The sequence below is a fragment of the Melanostigma gelatinosum genome (genome assembly GCF_949748355.1).
Source record: "Melanostigma gelatinosum genome assembly, chromosome: 20".
Taxonomy (NCBI): domain Eukaryota; kingdom Metazoa; phylum Chordata; class Actinopteri; order Perciformes; family Zoarcidae; genus Melanostigma; species Melanostigma gelatinosum.
In genome coordinates, this window is record NC_136653.1 from 17,399,879 (window position 1) to 17,423,882 (window position 24,004).

Sequence of the window (24,004 nt, forward strand, 5' to 3'; positions counted from 1 at the left end):
TTCTTTCGACATGCTATACTATGACTTTTTTGATGACTTTCTTTCGACATGCTATACTATGACTTTTTTGATGACTTTCTTTCGACATGCTATACTATGACTTTTTCGATGACTTTCTTTCGACATGCTATACTATGACTTTTTTGATGACTTTCTTTCGACATGCTATACTATGACTTTTTCGATGACTTTCTTTCGACATGCTATACTATGACTTTTTTGATGACTTTCTTTCGACATGCTATACTATGACTTTTTTTATGACTTTCTTTCGACATGCTATACTGTGACTTTTTCGATGACTTTCTTTCGACATGCTATACTATGACTTTTTTGATGACTTTCTTTCGACATGCTATACTATGACTTTTTTGATGACTTTCTTTCGACATGCGATACTCATGACCTTCATGACGTTTTCAACAAACTTCAATCTATGAATGAAAATAATAAATATTTTCTACCCCTCCCTCCACCTCTCTGGATCCTTGAGCATTTTGTTTTTATTCATTGATTATTCCTGTGTTGATTCTGGTTGTAGTTTATTAAATTCCCTTTATTTACTATTTACTCAGATGAACTCAAATAAATCCCTTTAGTCTTTTAAGGAACTGAATGTCAATTTTATTTTCAGCAAAAAGGATAAAAACATCATTTGCACAATTCTGCTTCTTCAAAATAAATAATACATATCGGTTGTACATGTTGACACCCAATTAATTCGTTTAAGCTGGGAAAAAAAGAGCATACAGTGTCCCTTTGCCATCATTTAACAAACAACCCACGGACATTATTGATTTAATTTCTGAATGACAATATATGCTTAAATCTGCAAGGCAGAGGCACAATCATTTAATTACAAACTTCGAGTTAATGTCACTTCAGAAACAGATTACTTTTTCTAGAATCTAGGTGGCGTGAATCTTGCCATCAAGCACAACAAGGACCCTCAACAAAGCTTCCTCTTGTCGCAGACGTTCCCCAGATCCCCCCCCCCCCCCTCGTACAAAAGCAGAACGACCAAATGCTGACATTTTATAGCTCAGAAATCATACATTGGACTTGTCGATTGAAAGGCGGAAGAAAAAACAGACAAACACTACTACATTGCAACATCTGCAAGATGTATTGTTTGGAGAATAAGAGAAATTATACTTTCCTGTTCCACCCAGTAGAGACATCAAACACGTGTCATATTTTTTATTATTTGCACAGCATGTCTTCACTTCCTTAGCACATCAATTACTAGTTTATGCTGTATGAGTGCAGCTGAACTTTTCATAGTGTTGAGAGGAAAATGTTCATGAAAAACACCTTATCTTTACCTTGATCCACAACCACAAAAAAAGGAGAAGAAAGTAAAACCCACAAAAATTTGTTGTCAAATTTCATATGTCCAGTCAAGTGACTGTTGGATTAGCATTTCATGAGAAACATTTTTTTTTTTTTTTTAGCACAAAGATAGCAAAGGAATGCATCAAAGCAAGAGAGCTGGGCCCATGCCCATCGCTGGAATGAAAGGACAGGTGCCTCTCCGTAAAAAGGCTCCGACATGTATGCATTCTGCAGTCAATGGTTGGACTGGAGCCCAAGATCTGAAACCTTTAATGTCTTTTGCACACAAGGTCTCCTCCTCAGTCAAAGCCACTTTTGAAATCGGTGTCAAAACTCACCATCGCACGCTTTTGAAAAATCCACACGAAGGAGGTAAACAAACCAAAAACCTTTTGAAGTCAAAGTGTTTTCTTTCAATCTCTCTTCTGTTGTCTTTGAATCTTTTCCTCCAGTGCACTAAGGCAGACAAAATCATTTTCTCTGACAATAAATTACTCGTTTTTTTTTCTTCTTTTTTTTTTAAGTCCGAGAAATGTTAAGAGAGACATTTAGGGGCTATGAGAAGACACTGGTGCCGTCGCTGTTGCCATACAGGTCAGCCAGCTTTTTGAAGCGTGGTCCCCAGTTGCTGAGATAGTCATAGTTCTGATCTGAGTCTGTACTTAGTGACTCCAAAGAGCTTAGTGACTCCGCAACAGAGCCGCTGCCTTCAAAAGCATATGTCTGCAGAGAGTCATACGGGGGAGCTGCCGGGTCCACATCAGCATCCTTAAGTCGCTCCCAAATGAACTCTCGAAACACAACGTTGTCCGGCAGGGATTTATAGGACGGACGAGTAGCTGATGAGTAATGAAAGAAGGTGGGAGTATCTGGTGTTACGTCTCGCCGAATATTGGGGTCTCTGATGACGTTTAGGTTGCGGAGGGTTACCATGTCGAAGGCCTCCGTGTCCTCCTCTCCCCCGCCCTCGTCGTCGTAGCGGACGATGTTCTCCCTTATGTCCCTCTCTTCCTCGAGAATCAGAGGCTCCTTCCTCCTCCGACGCATTGTCACAATTAGCAGAACCATCACTGCAGCGAAAGGGAGAAGAGATGTCAGAGTCAATATTAACTGACAACGTGCATATTTTTGCGTGCCAGTCAGCTGAAAGGATGCAGGGAAATGGTTTTTTTATGGAGCTGAATACAGTCTGACAGAGAGTAAATAATTGAAAAGTATGACTAAAAGTAACACATTTATGGTTGAAACACCCAGCTTCAGTCTCGCTAAATGGTAGTGGTACAAATGCAAACATTGACAGTTAAACTGTAGAGAGATATTATTGCAGCTAACATTACCCACTTTCATGAAATGGCCAGGCTTAAACAACTCCCTGTTTAAAGTCGATTCAAATGAACACATTTGAAACATGACAGGGGTGTCAGTGAAGGGGTGTTTGAGTTCATCTAGCAGGGCTGTGGGGGAACATTTGACTACTATGAATCCAATTATAGTTTACAAAACTCAACCTGCAATGTAATATATTGTGCCCCTCTGTGGTTTCCACCACCTACATCTTCCTTCAAGACTTGTACAAAACTCCGCCACACTGGAGTCGTCGTCCTCCTGAGATCTCACCAGGAGCCCTCCTCCATCCCCTGTTCCCTCTGCCATACATTATTGCTGAAAATAACTCCACGCCCAAGCAAACTGGCAAATGTCTAATGATCCTCTATCCATCAATGTCAAGCTGGTGCCAGTGAAATATCGCTCCGTGGGCCCATTTTTCTTTTCCTTCTCGACGTCGAGCTACTGCAGGTAGCTGAGAGAGAGGCCCAGGAACCGAATTCAAACACCACTTCACATCCTCTAATAAGGGAGCAAATGGGAGAGATGGAAGGGAGGAAAGTGTCACATGGAAAGGCTGCAGGAGATGAATGGGTAGCCCTCTGTTGGCTATTTGTACCTTGCAGCAGTTTTTTTTGTAATATACTTGGACTGTTCCTCCAGTCAACCACTACTAATATCCGTGACACTTTAAGACAGGACGGCAAACATTTCTGTGGAAGATTGTTTCCTTTAATTTTAGGAACTCGAGTCATTCTAAATTATATTCGATTCAGTGGGGCTTCTTCCAAAGTGAATTACAAAGTGGCACATTGAAATAGAATATTCTAAGTGCTTTCCAGCAAAGCTCTTTAGGGTTTAATGCCTAGAAGGCAGCCTTGATGCTTCACAGCCTGGAAACGGGCCAGCATCCAATCACATCCTACTAGGATGAGCAGGTGGATGGCTGGGCATACAAATAGTGAGTCTGTGTCAGGTACCAAGGGTCCTGTAAGAAATGATTTCCAGCGCCGACAGTTGAGCAAACACACACACACACACAAGCTACGACTCTTCATAACACATTTACTGATGATGTACACTAAATTTAGAACGCAAAGGAGATCAAATTTGAGTACAAAGGCTTTTTGCTGAAATTGAATTGTTTGAATGATCTACTCGGCACAATCGATATCGAACAAGGTGAGTTTTCTGAGCTGCCCTTTGCTTACCAGCATGCATCGTTGAATGAACTTTCTCATCACAGTATTTCTCTCCATGTGCTCCGTGATTCAGGTGAAACTGGCACTGATTATTCATTCATTTTGTGTCTCTATGCTGCAGTTCAATTTCTAAGAGAGGCATCAGTCAGCAACTGTCTGCTGGGAAGATCGTCAAAAATAAACCATTAAAGGACCTAAAAAAAAAACAATTTTCTCAGTTCACATTTTATGAAAAAAATCCTCCGTGAATGCAACATTTTCTGCAAAGAGTTTGACAGTTTTGGTCAAATGATTTGGTCATGAGATATTTCTGTATTTGTGTTTTTCTCTGAGCTCTGCTAACTTGTTTGAAATGGGCGGGACTCAGTTGGTATGCAATGATGTCATATTCCTCCATGCACAATCAGCATTTAGCAACATGGTGATCAAACCACACACACACAGTCATGAAGAAACACACTGGAGGAGGCTTTCAATGTTAAATCTCTTAATTAATGAACATTCCTAATTTAAATTTTGACTGTTGCTAACATGACATAGTTGTGACTATTTTGCTGTTCCAATAGATACTTTAAAGCACACAGTGGCACACAGTGGCAGTAAATCCTCACATTTGAGACGCTGGAACCAGTAAATGTTTTCCCCCCCCATAATAAATAACCTAACTAAAGTTGCAACTGGCCTTTGTTTAGCTCTAGTCACCTGACTTACTGACTTAGAATGTGTAACTACGAGAACAATGAGCACGGAAGAGAGCCCGCAAAGAAAACAAAGGTGTCTCGACGGAGGTCTCAAGCGTCCTCATCAACATGACAGACATCACTCTTCTGTATAGAAGACACTGCAACAAAATGCATTCTGCACCACAACGTGACAAAGGGCATAGAAACAATCACCACCTGCAAACACAAATCCTCCATGTTATTGGCTTCTTTATCAGCGCTGCCGTATGTTTGCTGCATGATTCAAACAGCTTTTATGCTTTCTTTGTTGTCGCTGATGTTATCTGTCACACTTGCGTATCCGTCCGGATTGTGGGCCTGCACGTCTCTCTTTTTCTGTTTTTATTTTGTTCTATGTATCCTTCTGCAAGCTGTTTTTTTCCCTCCCGACTCCCTCACAAGAGGTCTTTTTAAGCTTCTGCCAGGCTGTCATTAAGAAGACAAATCTGCTCTTAATTGACTTGCTTCGAAAAAAAGGCCCGATTTGATATTCTTCCTTTATGTTTAGCATGTCCACCAGCGTGATAGCTAATAATTGCACAGTTTGAAGACAGAAATCCGTAGGTTACAACGTGCACAGTGGAGCTTAAAGTTCAGATCTGGGAAAAAATAAATGAGTCTGCCGTCTGGATACAGACTCATAAATAGAAATGCAGATGGAGGAGCAAATATGGGACACAGACAGTAAAATAAGAGGCAGTTCTATAGACATGAAGATTTATAGAATGAGTCTGATAAGCAATACTCAGACAGAAATAACTGTCTGGAGATTTAGAGTGCTACGTAATGTCCTAATTGGCCCTCTGGAGGATTGAGCCATACCTGACATGTACTGGGGGGGAAAGCCACTGGATCTTAACAAGATCATGACTGGCTCAGTAGTTTGGGTGCATCATCCCCAAAGTGATATCATTAAAAAATGTTTTAAATAAAATGTACCAAAAAAAAAAAAAGCAACAACAAAAGAAAACATAGTCGTACCCAGCAAAGAGCAGAGGACAAGCTCTGTAATTAAATCTAAAAATATCAACCTATGATTAATGACCACTTAGCTTATGAGCGTGTAGAGGCAAAGCCATGTGTGACGGAGGAAAGAAAAAGAAGCCGATTGAAGAGTGGGTACTGAAGCACAATTTGGAGGTTCTTCGTTGAGAATTTCCATTTCATGCGACTTTATACTTCTACTTCAGTTGATTTGTATTTTTTTTTTCATTATATATATTTGATAGCTTTAATTACTTTGTCAAGTCAGATTATTAATGTAAAATATAAATCAACTGATAATTAATTCAGCGGTATATAAAGTAGTTCAGATCAGCTCCACCATTACCAACATTCAAGAGATTCATTATTTGAGAGCATCTGAGGACGACAGCAGTTCGGGTCTTATTTCGGCTTGTGTCACATCCACGACGATACAATCACAGCAGCAATTGCTACCTACAGATTGAAAGAGGTCTTGATGGAAGAGCATCAAGGAAGATGATAATAGATGATCACACATGGGCTATTAATACAAGGGGGGGTATGCACAAAGAGGAAACAGAGAAAAGAAGGAAAGAGGCTGATCCAATTGAGCAAAACAGACTGATGGGGACAGCGGAGGACACACACACGAACACAGAGACAAGGCGACTTGGTGGTATATTAAACTGGAGGCCATTAGTCCTGAGCCCGTGGCCTGGGGCCATGCCGTGCAGTACAGAGCCAGCTTTCATGAGCGATGCTGGGTTCAGGGTTTCACCGCCACATATTTCCCCCTGTTGCTCTTTTGAAGTTTTCATTTATCAAGATACAAAGTTGACCCCATCAAAGAACTCATTTGGGCTATTGTATATGCTGTTTAGATGCTCCACAGCTTTCAATGAAGATCAACGCAGCGTTAAAGTACGTCTCTGCCCTGAGGTGGTAACGCTTTGCCCGTGGCTTTTATGAGCAATAACGGAGACGACGGCTCAGTGCAGCATCATCTTTATTAAGGGAATGTTAATGAATCCTAATTTGCAAGTGTCTTTACTGATATCTGTGTTTCACTAACAGAAGCAGGGGGGAGTGCCTGTCCTTGAAATGCAGCACTCCAAACAATACTTCTCTCCATGACCTGAAATACTACAATCAAGTTTTTAAAATACACTGAAACGTATCTGGAGGAAAGAACCACGAGAGCTCTTTTTAGGAGGGGAAATTATCTAAAATCTCATCACTGACTCAGGCTGCCTGCAGGCACTGCTTTCTCACAGTGAAATTACACTTTCAGTTTTTTTTCCAGAATAGTATGCTCGAGCGCAGGAGGAGCACTGTCACATAAATGACACATAATATTAACTGGCAATGGAAAGTTTTAATAACAAGCTGCTGGAGACTTAACCATAAAGTACACATACTTACAAGACCCTTACGTTTAAGTGTCCAATCAAGTGAATGTATTCCTATAAAATTTCATTTCGAGTAATGACATCACAGCTAGTGCGTCTTTTGGACAAATCGCTGATATTTCACAAGGGTTGGACAAACAGTTAAATATCTTAAATATAATCAAGGTTAATACCTTAGCAGAATATATTTTATCATCTGCTGGGTCCGGCTGAACACTCACTACAAATACTCCACCAAAACCCCGGTTTACCGGCTCTACTTAATTGATCCTGTTGGCAATATTTCAGCGGTATTCTACTTGTAAACAGCAGGCTGCTATTGAGAGCCGGCTGACCTTTGGTCACATGTATTTACCAGAGAGGAAATGTGAGGGCAAGATATCTCCCTCCAGGTTTGACATGTGCAAGACCTCAAAATGCAACTCTGTTTTAGCGAAGCTTCTCACACACATTCAATCGCCTGCAGAATGTATAATAGCGAAGACAAGTCCGAATGGCTCGCAAAATACTGGAGGTAAGCAGTGTTTTGCAGTGCAGCACAAATCTAACATTACCACCACTTACCAAATCTGAACTTGAATCAGAACGGGAAAGATTGTCGGCTTAAAATATCTTCCCGCTGCAGCAAAGCCTGCGAGCTACTTCAGGCAGACAACTGGAAAGGTTTGTTATGTTACAGTCGATATAAGCTGTTAATGACCCGCCCGGCCTTTTGATTTAATAAGAGTCTGTACAAACATTACAGTGAGGGGGGGGGGGGGGGGGGGGGGGGGGGCTCCCATCACAGATTCATTCCCCCCATGTGAGATGTATTGCAAAACGAATTGTCATCTGACTCACATATCAGGCCATTTCATATATCATCATAATTAATTATATTTTATAATGTTCAAAAATAGTGAATGGCCTGAATATTTAATGTTGTGTTTGTCATCAATACAACCTTCTATGACATCAGCATGGAGGGTATTGCTTGTTTATTATTCATTTGTTTTGTTTTTTAATTTCAAATCGAGGGGAAGGTCCAAAGAAATATCATAAGACGATAGGGAGCTACTTACTTTTAAATAGAAATAAAACCAAATAAAACAATCCCGCCGCTCCACAAGCATTTTTTGCACGGCCCCTAATGTGATGCTGCCTCTGTAGAGTCCATTTGCTTACTATCTATAACTCTGATGCAAACAACTTTCTGCCATCCCTGCTGCTGCTGCCGGTCATATTTCATATGCATAACAATGTTTGTGTCGTGCTTTCTGCTGCTGCTGCTTTCTAACATTCAGTGATTTGGTTTTGCTTGTCGTCTGTCATTTCAGCTGTGAGGCTAATCGACTTGGCAACAAACACATTCCAAGCTGAAAGTATACTGCTATACACGAGTATGGCACGATGTACTTCATACCTCAACTACAATGTTGCACTTTGTTATAAGAATAAACTACAGAATAAACTAACACGCTGCATATAACATACTTGACATTAATTCCAACTCAACAAAATACAACAGCACAATTCTAAAGCATCAGTAAGATGAAATAATTCACCAATAATAGAATATTATTATTATAACATTGTGGTATTTGTATAAGCAAAGGATCTAAATGCTTCTTCCACCACTGCCAGGTAATATAAGCACCACCATGACGATTTAGTTAGTTATTTTGGTGAGCAACTACGATAAAATTGTCGAATAAAATGTCTTCGTATCAGATAGGAGTAGCGGCCAAAGCTGCAAAAAGATCACCTCTACAGTAAAGATCACTTAATAACAACCTCTTCAGCGACATCAAAAAGAAGAACCACACAAGTTGTTGTCACCGCCGACACCGAGGTCATACAGAGCTTACCCAGAAGCGTGATGATGCACCCTAAAATAGCCATGAGGGCGCCGGTGCTCAGGCCAGTCGCAGTGTAGGCCACAGCTCCACAGGACAAGGCCACGCCGTCAGAGTCACAGTCACACACCCGCACAGAGAGCGTGTTCGTGCTGCTTAACGCGGGACTTCCACTGTCCACAATCAACACCGGCAGCCGATACACCGCCTGCTCCCGTCTCCTGAAACCACCTCGCTTCGTCAGTATTGAAGCCGTGTTGTCTGCAAAGTGGAAGAAGAACATACATCGATCACACTTGTAAGAGATGGCTTGAGAGCCGTGTTTCATTTGCAAATATGTGACGTTCAAATGAAGAATGAACTGCATGTGTATGAGGAGCAGGCGGTTCGACGTCTATTCTGCAATGATCGCTGTGCTTTGGTGCAGTCTGAAATGGTTTTACAGTATTAAAAGCGGGAATGCCAACAGATGGTGTCATTAACACAATTCATTATATGACACACTCTGCCTGCTTCTGGCCACCTGTTGGCTAATAACAGCTTTGGTTTGATGGTGAAAAAAAATGTAAATGAAATCTCAGCGTATGAGAGACAAAGAGGCAGCCAGAGGAGAACAATATGCCATTACAGCAGTGGGGAAAAAAAAACAAAAAATCCATTTCATGACAACTACTTCAATAGATTGAAATGCACTTTCAAATTGAGCAGTCACACTTGAAATGTAGATTCTTCCTTGAAGGACAACTCCTTTGTTTGTGGATGTCCGGCGGTATTGAGATTTCTCTTTGAGTCTCAGAACAAGGTAAAGATGAATACATGCCACAATAGTCAAATCACCAAAGATGTTTTCACCTCTGAAACATAAACACAGTTGGTTGGGCTGAAAATGAAACAATTGGTGTCAAATAAATATCATCTGGTGGTGAATGCGAAACACTTGGTTTGTGTCTGTTACGTGTAATGTATAAAAGATGTTGAGGCATTAAACTACAGGGTACAAGTACTCTGTGGTACCCTTATATGAGTGCTGAACAGTGGCGTAAGTACGCAGATAGAAAAGTAGCAGTACCACAGTGTAGAAATACTGTTGCAGCTGCTAATGGTGGGGCGACTGCCTACTAATGCTCATAATCGATATGTTGATTATGTTTATTTCAAAGCCAAGATTTAGTCTGGATTCAGACCAAATCAGATTGACACTAGATTCATATCTTACCATTAAATATGAAGCTACAGCCAGTAGCAGGTTAGCTTAGACATGATAAATAAATAACATAATCATACATACATATACATATAATCAACATATTGGTGGCACAACCTGGCTGCTGCTGCTGCGACCTCTAATATATAACACTGCAGCTTTACCCGAGCTCAAACAAAAGACGGGGCGTTTACCTCACAGAGTGCATCAGCTCGACACAAAAGCATAAAACAGTGGGGATTGTGATGGACTCTGGCAGAATTATGATGCATTGTTAAAGCTGTATGCTCATTTTCTTCATTCACCCACTACCTTGCGTGTAGGTGGTGAGCGAATCATTACGGTACAAAGGCAGCTTCCAGCCTGTGCGTTAAGGTTCTGTGTACATAGACATCCTGCTGTCGTGGATTCAAGCACTCCGGTTGCTGCGGAAAGTTTGCTTTTGCATTCAGTTTTGATAAAGAATTACAGCAAAGGGCAGCGAGGGCATTGTCATGGCAGAATTATGGTTTCATTTGGCACCAGTTACGCTGTCACTCCTTCTCCTGAGTCAGATTGCGGAGTAGATTGTGAGCAGATTCGGGGCAGATATAGAGAGAGCCAGAGTGAGCAATGGCCAAAGTATCAATTGCTTTGCTGCCAGGCTCAATTCGAAGGAAAGTAAGCAGCAAATAGATCGTACCTAACTTGACCAACACCCTTTATCTGTGGAGGCCGAAGGCCACTGGCAATTTTCTCAAGGGAGCGTTTGATTTAGCAGCTGAATGCAATGGGGTTGATCTGACACGTGGGTCTTTGACAAGGTGGTAGACCTGTGGTATAATATTTTAATTGGTGACTCACTCCAGGGTTTCTGCAGCAAAATGAATACAAAAGTCCACTAAAAAGACTTTTACTTTGAAAAACATTGACGTGATATTCAACATTTTACTTTTTGGTATCTTCATGGCCTTTTTTTTTTGGTGGTATTGAATTCAATGCTTTTGTGGACTTTTACAGATTCCCGGGAATTTTTCTGCAAGATAGGAATATGTCTACATTTTAATCACAGATGATCACAAAACAGCAGTAACACCAGGTATGTTTCCAGCAATAACACGGACGGGTTGTCACACCTTTGTTATCACGCAGGGTGAAGTTGAGGTTGCCGGCTACAGGTGCAGCGAGGGCGAAATAGAAGCGGTGGCCGCTCAGAGGTTCATCCTTATCGACTGCGCTGATGGTCTGGATCACCTGAGGACAACAGGTAAAACAACAAGACATTGAAGATGAGTTATCTTGCTGCTCTTTATCGGATCTCACTGGCAGATTGGGTGTTAACTGAAGCTATGAATTGTTCAATGTGTGCATGCGGTAAGAACTATCAGTTTAAGGAAAGCATTGTATTTGCATCACTTTTCAGTCCGTCATAAAGTTATTTATATGGAACTGTAAATCTTTCTTAAAAAGCAGAGCAATGGTGTGAGTGAACCCGAGCAAATCAACTTGACCGTGATTGATGGAAAGGATTTGTTTTACAATGTTTGGCTGTGGTTTTGTGTCATTTATCTCTTCAAGTGCAGTAAGTGCTTATTTGGCAAGCGCTTGGCAACCTCTTAGGGATGAAGTGTTTTCTTTTGGGAAGTGATTTCTTCTGAAGCTAATTATTGCCCAGCAACTATTCTCTTTGTCCCCACACCTCAGACCATAACATCCATGTTGTTAATTAATAGCCCAACCCAGAAAAACCCCGATGGATTTTATTTTTTTTTGCAGTTTCTTTGGGCAATGACAAGAAAAATACATTTATTTTTTTTCCAGGCATTAGCCTCTACCAAATAGTTGAGATGTCCTTTCATGGCGAACATGCATCTCCACCTGAAGTCAGGTTACAGTAAAAGTAGACTTTTAACAATCTGTATTTTGGTGAAGTAAAATGCATTTTCTGGTTACACAGCTCTTTCATTGTTAAGAGCCATGTCCAAAGCAAGAAATTAAGCATTTTACATGTAACGTAAACACGAAAAGATGAAAAGTTACACTTTTTTGAGCGATGGATACATTTCTTTTGTGGATTTCTATGAGCCATATCTGACTCGTATACTTATAAGTATTTCTTCCACTTAAATTTGGACGCACCCTTTGGGCAGATGTTGCACTTCCTTCAGTGATAAAAGTGAAGTATCTACATTTTCACAACTGTTAAAGTGCTTAAATTTGGCATTTTTAACCCGACATATACTAAATGTCAGGTTCGTCTGACTGTTGTTTCTGCTCCTGCGTATGTTATGCAGTCAGACATGGACTTCATTAATACAAGTATGAAAATGACTCATGATAAGAGCTGCTGTTGCTCGAGGCGATGCAAGACAAGCATTCATATCTTTGAGTTAATAAGTGAATGCCATTTGTTTCCGGCCCACTTTATTTTTGCCTCTGAACTCCGGACTGCACAGAATCTTCCTCCCTTGTATAGCAGTGTTGCCATCTATAAATAATGCAGGAAATCAAATGACCAAATCATCCAATTTATTTCCACCCACCAGCATGTGCTGTAAAGATGACTTTTATGCATAAAAACATTCTATCTGAAAATCAAGTGCGCTCTTTTCAGCAAATAAATAAATTAAAAAAGGTTTTCATTTCTCCTGTGCAGCAGCACTTAGATGCAGTAAGATCCACTCGGTACATGCTGTCCAGGAGGAGCATATCACACACAAACACGCCATATGGACGACGAATGATAGCCACCATGACGGCCATCAAAGTGGGAGTTACTGCAGCAGTGTCCTTATAAATTTAGATCAAACCTCGAATCCTTTTGTCGGCAATCTAGGAACTCAACCCGGTGACAACTCACACCCGTGGACGGGATCCAGGAGATCCTTAGAAGCAACTCACACGAAATTATCACATCTCCCAGCACCAAGCAGCTCTGCGACAAACATCAAGTCAAAAACAAAATGATGAAAAAAAATAAAAGCAAATGATCCATCAGTGGTGAGACATGGATTATCAGTTGTCAGCTGTGATTAACTGCTGCTGGTTACAGGCTGTCAGGTATTAGGGGTTGGTGTAGGTGGCAAACAACATCCTGCCAATTATTAAAACTGGCAGGCGGGGTGAAAGATTCATGACTATTTTACTCTTGTTTCTTAACAAAGTTAAAATAGTTGCTATTTCATCAGCCAAAGTCATCATAAAGTCCGCTTTTTTTTTCCTGTTTTCCTGTTGGGTATTGCAGCGCAAGGGGAATTCACACTGGAAGCAGAAATGCAAAGAGGTTATCTGCTCCAGCTCAAGAACGTTTGGGATATCTGTGTACACAGACAGAATTGATGTTTGTGTCAGCACCACATCGGTGCCACAACCACTGAGCACCTAAACATGCAGTGTGTGCATGCCCGACTACATGTCATGAAAGCTGCCATTGATTCTGGGATCATAATAACTCACATGCCTCTCACTCTGTTATGGAAATTTCACATCTGATAGAAACCTCGCTTTGTGGCTCTCACACCGACGATGAATCCTGTACACAATCGCAACCCTTTGATGTCCTTTGAATGTTGCAGATGGATTCCCGAGCTTATCTCCGGAAAGGTTTCTATTTCCCTCTGCTGAGGGACAGGACTGTAAATCATCCTTAAATCAAACACTTTGTAATGTATAATGCCTTTCATTAGCGGGGCTCTGATGCGAGGCATTCCTGAGAACCTTTGGTGGGGAATTCTCTAATGGGTTGAGTGGCAGACAGGAGGGGAGAGAGGCATGGATGTAGACATAAATTCTGGCGGAAAGACATTAACGGCGGCGGCAGACTGGTGCCTGTCGCAAGGCAAGACTGAGGAGGCCCATGAATCACCGAATTAGAGGCATGTTTTGAGTTCACACATCGGCTGCTCAGATCAGATCAAAAAGGATATAAAAAGGACAACGGTGTCTCTGTTTGTCGCTTTGAAGGAGGAGGAGGAGGAGGAGGAGAAGGAGGAGAATGTGCAAACAACAGGGGCATGAACGCACACACTTCCATACACATTCATTGGTAGTTCAAATATTGTCATCTTGCAGTGACTGGCATTCGATTTTCTGCTTTTATCTCAAATATAGGGACATCTCCTGTGTGCTGAAAACCTTTGGACACTCAGTACAGGCGAAAAAAGTCAAAACAATTTAAAATTGTAAAAGACTTTTCTGGGTATAAACAGTGCCTTAAAACAGCGATTCCCTAAATGTTTGACTTGCTTCGTCTTCAAACAAAGCACCACCGAGGTTGGATTGAGACAGAAGTGGGCATTCAAGAGGCACGGAGCGTCTGCTCAAAGTCACTCAATGCCAGTATTTACACAACTAAATTTCCGTGATACCATGTTATGGCAAAATTGACAATAGCTTGCAAACAACAACAAAAAGAGACAAACTCTGAACTGTAATGTGTTCATAGTATTGAGTATTAAAACGTGTCTAATTTGAGATTGAATGCTTGGACAGATGTGCCGTTTATTTGTTTCCGATCTCCGATTTCCTAAAATGAAACAATTAGAACAAATTAGACACTTAAGATATTTTAATCAGGCAACGTTTAAAGAATATGCAATGAGCTGTTTAGCATATCCTGTTAAATGAAAAATAACTGCTTACGGATATATTCTCCACCACAAGGCATCGGTGTAAAGATCAGGCATCATACTGACATCAAGACTCCCACAAATGAGCTTCAACGACAATCAAAAAACAATTCCGTCTTTAATCCAATGCCAACTACTGAGTCCATCATCTTTGATTGAAGACTTCAGTCTGGTAATTTGGACACACATGTCTCCGGACTACGTATCACCTGGATGATTGCGCTGAACCTTCACACACCAAACACTGCTCACTCAAAACGTCCACACACATCAAATCCTGCCAATTAAAATGTGTGTGTTTTCAACGGTTATGGAGGTGGAACATCCGTGATTTAATCAATCCCAAACTACTGAGTGTCTTAGTGAACTACTATGACCATAATCCATTGCACCTTTGACACAAAGCCTCTATAATGAGGACAGAAATGCCAGCTCGACAGAGAGGCTTTGGTGTGTGAACAAATCGGAGCGATAACGAGCTTGAATAATACTTTCCACTCTTTGACACCAGCAGAGTAAATACGCTGCATTTTAAAACAGACTCATTTACTCCTCTCAAAATCTGCAGCGTGTTGATATTGTCTGTAAGAAGACTGCAATTATCAGATACAGTCAACCGGATGAGTCCCATGTCGAAATCAAGCCAGCCACTTAAAAAGTTGAACTAAGAGTATAAATAAGCATCGCGTGAAATAGGTGGCAGTTGTTGCCATGGCGGCAGCTGCCCCCCCCCCCCCGGGGGTTGTGTTGACGAAAGGAAGGAAGGACGGGAGAGGTGATCCTGCGTTTTTCACACCTTTCCGATGACATCGACGACCCAAACATCACCCGTGTGACACCCACAACTGTGTGCACCAACGAATCAACAGCACCTGCACACACATGTCACCCTGCTGTCATCACACACACACACAGACACACAGACACATGCACATTCAACACAAATGCTCTGTGATGGCCGTCAATATGTACAATTCAACAAATAAGCCGGTTCTCTCATTTCACATTGACTGACCGAATCATTTGCTGTGATTGGTCCTCATACATGTTTCGTTGGCCTCGTCCCGGTGAGATCTGAGATTACATTTTCTCCGTGCTCTGTCTTTTTATAGAACAGACGGTTCGCTGCCACGCACTAATCTCTTCCACGTCCCTCTGCGTCGACATATCTGTTTTCATCTCGACGCAACACTCATAATAACCTGATAATTTGAATGAAGACTGGAGGCGTGAAGATGTTTCTTGTGTTTGTGTGACTGATGTTGACAGCCGAGGCAGTCGTTTAGAGGTGTCGAGTAAAGTTTTGATTTGGGAAAAGTGGGGGGAGAAGACACGGTAAATGTTCTTGACGAAGAGTTTTCAAAGTATATCCACATGTTTTTAATACAGGGCAAGTACATGTACATCAAGTCATCATCTCATAAACAATATTTCAATATAAAGGCTTCGTCTTAGTTTTATTTGTGGGATAATCATGCTCTAAGTTTTGGAACGATAGTTCCTATAACACTTTGGGGAACGCAAACAGAAGATATAATGTTTGCAGTGCATGGATGTCCACAACTCCCGACTGGATTCATTTTTTAGAACCCATTTAGAAAATCTCATAACAAAGTATCTTTGCCTCACGTCTCTCCGCTGTTTCCCCAGTTTGAAAACTCCTGTTCCAGACGACCCAACATTCATGAACCTCGGGAGGATGCTGGGCCTCCTCGGGGAGGCTGCAGGAGTTCAGGGAGGGGTAGTAGAACAGATTGGGGGCAGCAGAATGCCAAGTCCACTCATGTATGTAATGGTTACACTGAAGTGATTGTACAAGGTGACCCCCCCCCCCCCCCCTGCCATCCCTACTGCCCCGGTCCTGTCCACCCCATCATAATATCAATTAGTATTGTGGCAGAAGACAGACGCACCGATGATCCGTAACAAGTGGCATCTCTGGAGAGAGCCAGTGCCACGAGACGGCCTTAATTAGGCCTGAAAAATGGCAGGTTATTCCATCCCTGCACTCCCTGTTAATCTGTGCTACAGAGCCACAGAGTCAACCCCGGCCCCAACTGGCAAATGTTGTTATTTCATCTTTGTCGCAGCTGTGAATAAGCCAATGGGCGTGACAGCCAGTGGGCGGCCGGAGATTTTCAACAACGCTTTACAGGGAAGCAAACACAGTTAGTACAGCCAACTGTTCGGCGCTACAGCCGGACATACAGTACACAACAGGAGCATTTTAATAAATTAGGAATCAGGGAGATGGCAGAGCGCACATCTGACAGGTTACGAGTCCAACCAGTCTGTCTGCCAACAGACAAGCCGACACCTAGTTGTAATTCAAACTGGGTTCTGCATTCAAATGTCAACCTCTCTCCTTCCCTTTACTCTGAATGCGTTTTTGGGGTGTAAATTTCATCATGAAATTTCCATTCTGCCTGCCTTCATTACTCAGACTGAAGGTGCAATCCTGCTGGTGCACTTCAGTGATGCCTAAACACAAGGCTGCGTTTGAGTGGGATTTAATAGAAATTTGATCAGAGAAAAATAAAAATAAGAGCACATCTGGACTGTAGGAGCAATAAGGTGGAGGAGATGAGGAAGCACACAACACGAGTGAAACACACATTTACATTTTATTTTGTTAACTGTACATTATACATTTGCATGATATCGGCCTATGATTTTCAGATATTTCACGGGTGAAATGTATGAAATATGTTACACATGTCATGAAGTCAGATGTGGTTTCTGAGCTTTATTGTGATTCTAGGAACAAAAACTCACAATAAAAAAACATTGGTTATGGGAAATTTCACACGTGAAATATCTGAAAATCACATATCAATGTGGAACATTCACATGAAATCTTTGAAATATTTAATATTGTGTTTTTGTGCTTTTTGCATTGATCATGTCATTTAACATGTATTCTTTTTTTTCCACTCAGCAAATCCGATCTCAGCAATCCTCCATATTTTTTAATAATGTTTTATAATATGATACAAATTTGCATGGTATCGACACACATGATCACGGAGATGTAAGCAATTTGTGTAAAACACACTTCAAATATCATTAATTCTTTACAATTTCACTTGTAACTTACCAACTTAGCGAAATTACCAAACTTACCAACTAGCTAAATACCCGCTGCAGCTATTTCAATTTTCAATATTCATCAGTCATTTGGAACATTTCCCTTCAGTTGAATATAAAGGAAGTTAAAAAACAATCCACCCACAACCACAGACACACAAACTATTAGCGTGTTTAAAAAACTAGCTCGTAGCTACAGCAGCTCGTGCGACGACTGCACCACCACAGGACGACACGGAGAGGATTTGATTGCCGCACGTCTTCTCGCCGGTGTGGACGAGGACAGAGGTCTCCGTCACCAACAGCTCCTCACTTTGCAGCAGAGCGGCTCGTACAGCTACACCTCGGGGCGACCTCGCAGCTCAGCTACCGCTGGCATTGAGTAAGCAATCTGTCTGCTTCAGCTGAGTAATTACAGATATGCTGTACCTTTTTCCTGCTGATGATGCTGTCATGGGCCATGGCTGTTGCTTTGTCCTCGGGGGTCCGGTTTGAATTGTTGGGGAATTACTTTGTTTCGGTATTGTCATAGGCTCTGCGCCATAATTTATCAGATGCTAGTGGGGGGAAATGTACAAATTATCTGTTGAATTTGAAAGCCAGGGTGTACTGATGGATGATAGACGGTTGCTATAGGATGCTCTAAATGTGATATTACTGAGCAACAACACTCATCCCAAGATAAGTGGCAGCATCATCAACCAAAGATAGACATTCAGCTGTGGTAGAAGCGCTTTCTTCAATAATGACGGCAACTAATGTAGAGGCAATGTTTATTTCAGCAAATACTCTGCACCCTAAGGCTAGAATGTGATCAATTAAATATAGATTTAGCAATATCTCAAAGCACCTCGAGGTAGGCTGAATTGTATGAACTTCATTAAATTGTTTTTTTTTGTCACAAAGAGAAAATACAACAAAGCAACCCCAGAAAGCTTCACCTGTGAGGCTCCACGTTGTGGTCAAGCATCATGCGCACAGAAAAACAAAACGCAGACATGAAATATGGTCTCCCATTATTGCAAATGAAATTTGTTCACCCTCCCGTGAGCACGGTGACAAACAACTCTGAAATATATAAATGCAAATAGCATATTTAAGAGGGGCATAACAGCCATAATCCAATACAGTGCATCATTCTGATCAATTGTACTTATTCAGGTCTACGCGCCTCTTTTACACTTCGCCTCTGATTGTATTTTCCAAATGCCAGGAACAGACGAATCGCCGCCGCACACACACAAGTCATTGAGCAACAATGAAGCCGAATGCTAACACGGGGGGAAATGCCACGCATGGCTGCAGCTTCTTTTCCTGCATCACATCGTCTTAAAGCCCTCGAATCTCTCTGGGTCCCTATTTGGTGATTTTGTGATGCCTCCTCTGCCTGGCTGCCCCTCTGTGGCCATCGTTTAATTACACAAAGCCTCAGAACGGAAAGTCAAACCACGGCAGTGCAGCAATCCTTCCCATCATGAGGTATCACATTACGTCGGGATATTATTGTGGATTAGGACCACAGGCAGAGTCAAGCACCGTCATTAATTCAGTCGTCTTTGACAGTATGGAATGAGAGTTACATCTCCAATGGATGATAACACCTACAATACCTGCTATTAAATCTTAAGGATGTGTCTCATACCAATGATGCCGTCTCCCTGGGATGACCTCGAGCTGTGAAGTGGATATGTGCACAGTGGACTTGTTTTGAGGAACAAGAAAGAGTTGTAATGGCTTTGAGAGTCAGCAGGCTGTCTTTGTGAGTCAAACTTCAAGCGAGCATGGGGAGAGAAAAGGAAGGGAAGCTGGACAGACTGCAGGGACGTTTCTGGGTCTTACCTGTCCTGGCATGGCGTTTTCACAGAGGATGGTTTCATAGTCTATGGCAAAGACCGGCGCATTGTCGTTTATGTCCAGCACAGTGATGAGAGCGACGCCTTTTCCAATTTGGGTTGGGTCCTCTGAAGGGAAAAAAAGAGAGAGAAGAGAGTCCCTGTTCGTGTCAGAGCTTTCAGCAAACTTTCTTTAGAACACTTTAATCCTTTGCCTTGATGCACTTGGCCATTTTATGGAATATTGATCTTTCTCATGTGTTTTAATTAATCGCGGAGGAGGGGGGGGAGGGACTGCTGCTGTAATGAAATAGTGTACCTCCAACAGCTGGCGTCCTCTGCCGTGGATCAGCCAAAGTGATTACACTCGGTGCCGGCTTGTTGTCGGGGAAAGGCTGCGCGAGCGGACGAGCCATCTTGCACTGTGGGCTTCACGCCTCTGTCTGCCTGACGCACACTGATGGCTAAATGGCTGCGTCTGAGTGCAAGATGATGATTAGGCCTGGCGTCGCCGCCAATGCCGGGGCCAGAGATGACGCGCTGACATTCGGTGGGCCGGCTGATTTGACGGTGATAAAAAGGACGCGCGGAGCTTCGGGCCACAGGCTTCTTGTCAGTGCCGCGGTCTGGCCAGAGCGGATGAAATGTGAGCGACTGCAGCTCAACATGCACAACATCCCTGAGTCCCTGCACTCTCTTCGGTTAGAGAGAACCTATTTACTATAAATACTGTAATCAGGCATGCAGGGCAGTGGATTATGTTGCCAGACTGTAAACTAAAAGGTGTTTTCAGCTGGAAACAGCTCCCAATGTCACGATGAGTCAGAAGCCAGTACCTCATGCATGAGGGACTGTTGTGACATTTCATATGGCTATAATTATATGTTGCCTTCTCTTTGTTGCTGTATCAGGCAAGCGCTCACACTCGGGGAATCAACCGAGTGGTGCGTCTGTGTGCCGTTTGACGTGAATAAAAACAAATCTTTGGAGCAAAGAATGAATAAAAATGAATGCTCTTCGTACACAGTGTTCAGTGAGACGATGTTAAAGCAGTCTTCTTTTTTAACTCATACTAATGTGACGGAGCTGTCGAGAGAGCTCTGCGGATCATGCGCTGTGGATTGTTGTCCATCGTGTTTGCATGATGGAAGTGGAATGATACGGGGAAAAAAAAAGGCACTCGTGTCCTTCGAGCCATTGAGAGATAATCAAAAAGGCAGGCGGCACTTCTTCACATCGTATTAACATAGTTCACCAGTGGGTGAGATCGCCCACTCTTAGTCAGCATCTCGCCCCCCCCCCCAGCTCATGGACACATGGAGGTCGACTGTCCTGTACGTGAATTAACATTCCCCGACAGCCCTACAACAACCCCAGCAACTGTCCTGCCCTCTGCACACAAGGCTATAGGACATCATGAGGATGATAACAGGGCAGATACAGTAGCGTCACAATGACAAAGTAGATGAAACCTTAGATCCCAACAAGTATCTGACCATTCGCTTAGCCCTGGTGGCAGATTTACCGCTCACATGTCTGTCATTTTTGAGGATTTTTTGTACAATTTCCAAAAGGCTTAGACAAAAACAGGCTTCTCGTTTCTAGCCAGGAAGCATCGATTTTGCCGGCCGAACTGACAACTGTTGCAAGCTAATTAGCTGCTGCAGCTAGCTTACTGAGCTAACTTGAGATCCATTAGTTGGTTGAGAACACTGTTGACAGTTTCAACTCCTTTTGAAATGAGAATCTTGTAAAAAAAAAAGAATAATATCTGTACTTGATGGCTACATGCATGATGTACAGAATTGAGCTCAATTTGGACATGTAAATAAACAGCATAACTCTAGCATTGCAGTGTTGAGCTTGTTATTTCAAGTACATTAAAGACAAATGTATGATCAAACTGTTATTTCATGCCATCAGAACCCTGTTTTACTGCTTAGCTTACATACTTGTTTTTATTTTCTTACAAACTCTTAAAATGGTGAGTTTCACTCGAACCACAAACCCACTCGGGGGCTTTAGTGACCGGTCAACTCTGGCTGGTTCGGCTGATTTGAGGACGCGTGCTGTAAGGAAACTCACGGCTCTCGATGGCGAAGATGGTGAGGTTATGGACCGAGTTGACCTCTCGGTCCAGAGGCTTGGCTGTGCTGATGACCCCACTTAGAGCGTCCACGTTAAAGAAGCGCTCCAAGTCTGTGTTTCTGTCAATGGAGTACCTGGACAAAGGATGGAGGTATTGATTGATTGATGACATTTTAGTCGTATTTCTTCTATCAAACTGCACAGAAATCACTCTGAAGATGTTCAATTGATACAGAGAGAGCTTTAATCAACCATCAATGAATTGTGCTTACATTTTATGTGACGTATGAGATGTTTTCCATTTTATAAAGTACTCATAATTAGCTCACTTGAAATTCAGAACTGCAGCAGAAACTTGGACCTTCATAGCATGAAACAAAACCCTATTCTATGTTGATCAAATTGAGGTCTCTCTGCTTGGCCCTCAGCACACAACACCCTTTCAATGCGCAGCAACTCATATTTCTAGAGAAAATTACAACTTCAATTAGCCTACATCCAAAGGGTATTATTGCAATGTAATTCGACTCTTGTGGCTGCATTAGTTCCACAATAATTTTAATTTCAACAGATGTAGTGAAATATATTGCAGACGCCGATAACAGTCACAGTAGCAAAAAGAGGCAATTTACAGCAACAATGGTGCAGTAATTTGATTTTCTGATTACGATCACTGACAATCCCAACAGACCAAGCATGAATACCGCCATATTCATTCAATTAATGCAAAATAGTAGGGGGATCCCGAGACTGACAACGCACAGATTGGCAATATGAGTGCTTGTTTTGACTCACAAATGCCACGACGCAAGTGTTGAGCCTTGACCCTCCTGAAGGAATGCCCTTCTCTTGTTCAAGATGGCATTTCACTTTTTGCAAATGTTGCACTCCTCGGCCTTCCCGCCATCTGGCGTTGTGTTTGCGACAGCCACATGGGGGGACTTTCAAGGGGTCTATGAATTCTGCGCTTGCAGATTATGTGGAGTAGTTGAATACAATATGAACACATTCATTACTTCATTTGGGATTCTAAGAGCACATTTGTTCTTTAACAAACAGCTCAGGAAAATTAGTTTGTACACTTTTCTGAAAACTTGAATGACACAGATGTTCTGGCAGATGGGCAAATGTTTACCTGATGGCGTTGTTGGAGGTGTCCGGGTCATGGGCAGAGACCCTCCCGATGGAGGTGCCCACCCTGGCATCTTCCGAAACAACCATCTTGCTAAGCGGTGTGGCAAAGACGGGCGGCTCGTTCACGTCTTCCACTGTCAGCCTGACTGATGTCGTGTCACTAAATGGGCCCACGCTCAAGAAGTCGGAGTCAATATTCCTGTTCGTGGCCTCGACTCTTAGAGAGAAGGTGCTCTTTGTTTCAAAGTCTAGAGGCTGGGGGGAGACAGAATACACAACATATGTTCACTTTACTTATTAAAATAAGAGAGGTGGCCGAAAACGCTGAGTTGTTCTTTGTCGGAAATGTACTTGAAGCCCACACTGCTATGAGTACTCCACATTTATAGTCAGTCAAGGGTAAAAGAACAGTTTATATACATCTGTGAATCATTCATACAATGTTGAGATATTGATCCCTATTAAGGATGTGGATGGAAAGTCAAACTTAAAGTCATTTGCTGATGGATTATAGTTGTTTTGTGCCGTGAAGCAACACTATTGATTTTTAAGAAAGGCACACAACATGGTGAAAAGCATCGAGAAGTAAATGCTTTTTGTCATTTTGCCTGGCTTATCGAACTCCCCACTGCGACGAATAACATACTGCAGAAGAACGTTGATTTGACACTTTCAGTATCAGCGACTCGCTCCGATGTTGTAACTGTCTTGAGTTCATGAATAAGTGGCTTTGGTTACACATTTAACTTGAGATGTTATATCTAATTTATGTAGGCAGATATCAACGATATTATTTATAGAAATCGTGGCTCCCATGGTGAGAGGAGTGTTTTTAAGTGTTAAAGTCTCTGCTGCCGTCATCGGTCCTGACAGTCATCTCTGTGCTGCGTTGGGGTAAGCACAGCTGCTGTGGTAGTAAACCTTCGAGTGACCATGGGATGTAAACTTCGATCCAAGGTGTTGGAGATAGTCAATGCTGATTTGTCATTGGTGATTATCACCGAATCCAAAGGTGCAGGAGACATCTTGGAACAAGGTGAGGAGAGGAGAAAGAGAAACCGGGGGAGGCAGTTGTGCTTTTCCTCCAGTTGAAATTGTTTTATTATCATTTTATTCTGTTTATTATAACCAAAGAAAAAATAAATGATTGTGCAGGAACTACAATCTTGCTACAATGCTCGTGTACGATCTAATACACCACAGATCCAAAGAGGAAAAAGTACAATGCTGGAGTTACTCGGATGTTCTCATGGTGCC

The 24,004-nt window shown here is 42.1% G+C and overlaps 1 protein-coding gene across 1 annotated transcript in view; it reads right to left on the bottom strand.

Annotated features, from left to right (window-relative positions):
- Positions 1–1,890: 1,890 nt before the first annotated feature.
- Positions 1,891–24,004, bottom strand: part of LOC306793848 (cadherin-7) — a gene marked incomplete at both ends in the record, with an annotated part of 71,246 nt that continues 49,132 nt past the window's right edge. The window contains 6 exons of the mRNA XM_079291640.1: positions 1,891–2,405; positions 8,808–9,056; positions 11,115–11,232; positions 19,533–19,654; positions 21,611–21,747; positions 22,749–23,002. Coding sequence (XP_079147766.1) covers positions 1,891–2,405; positions 8,808–9,056; positions 11,115–11,232; positions 19,533–19,654; positions 21,611–21,747; positions 22,749–23,002 — 1,395 coding nt within the window. The remainder of the gene's footprint in view (positions 2,406–8,807; positions 9,057–11,114; positions 11,233–19,532; positions 19,655–21,610; positions 21,748–22,748; positions 23,003–24,004) is intronic.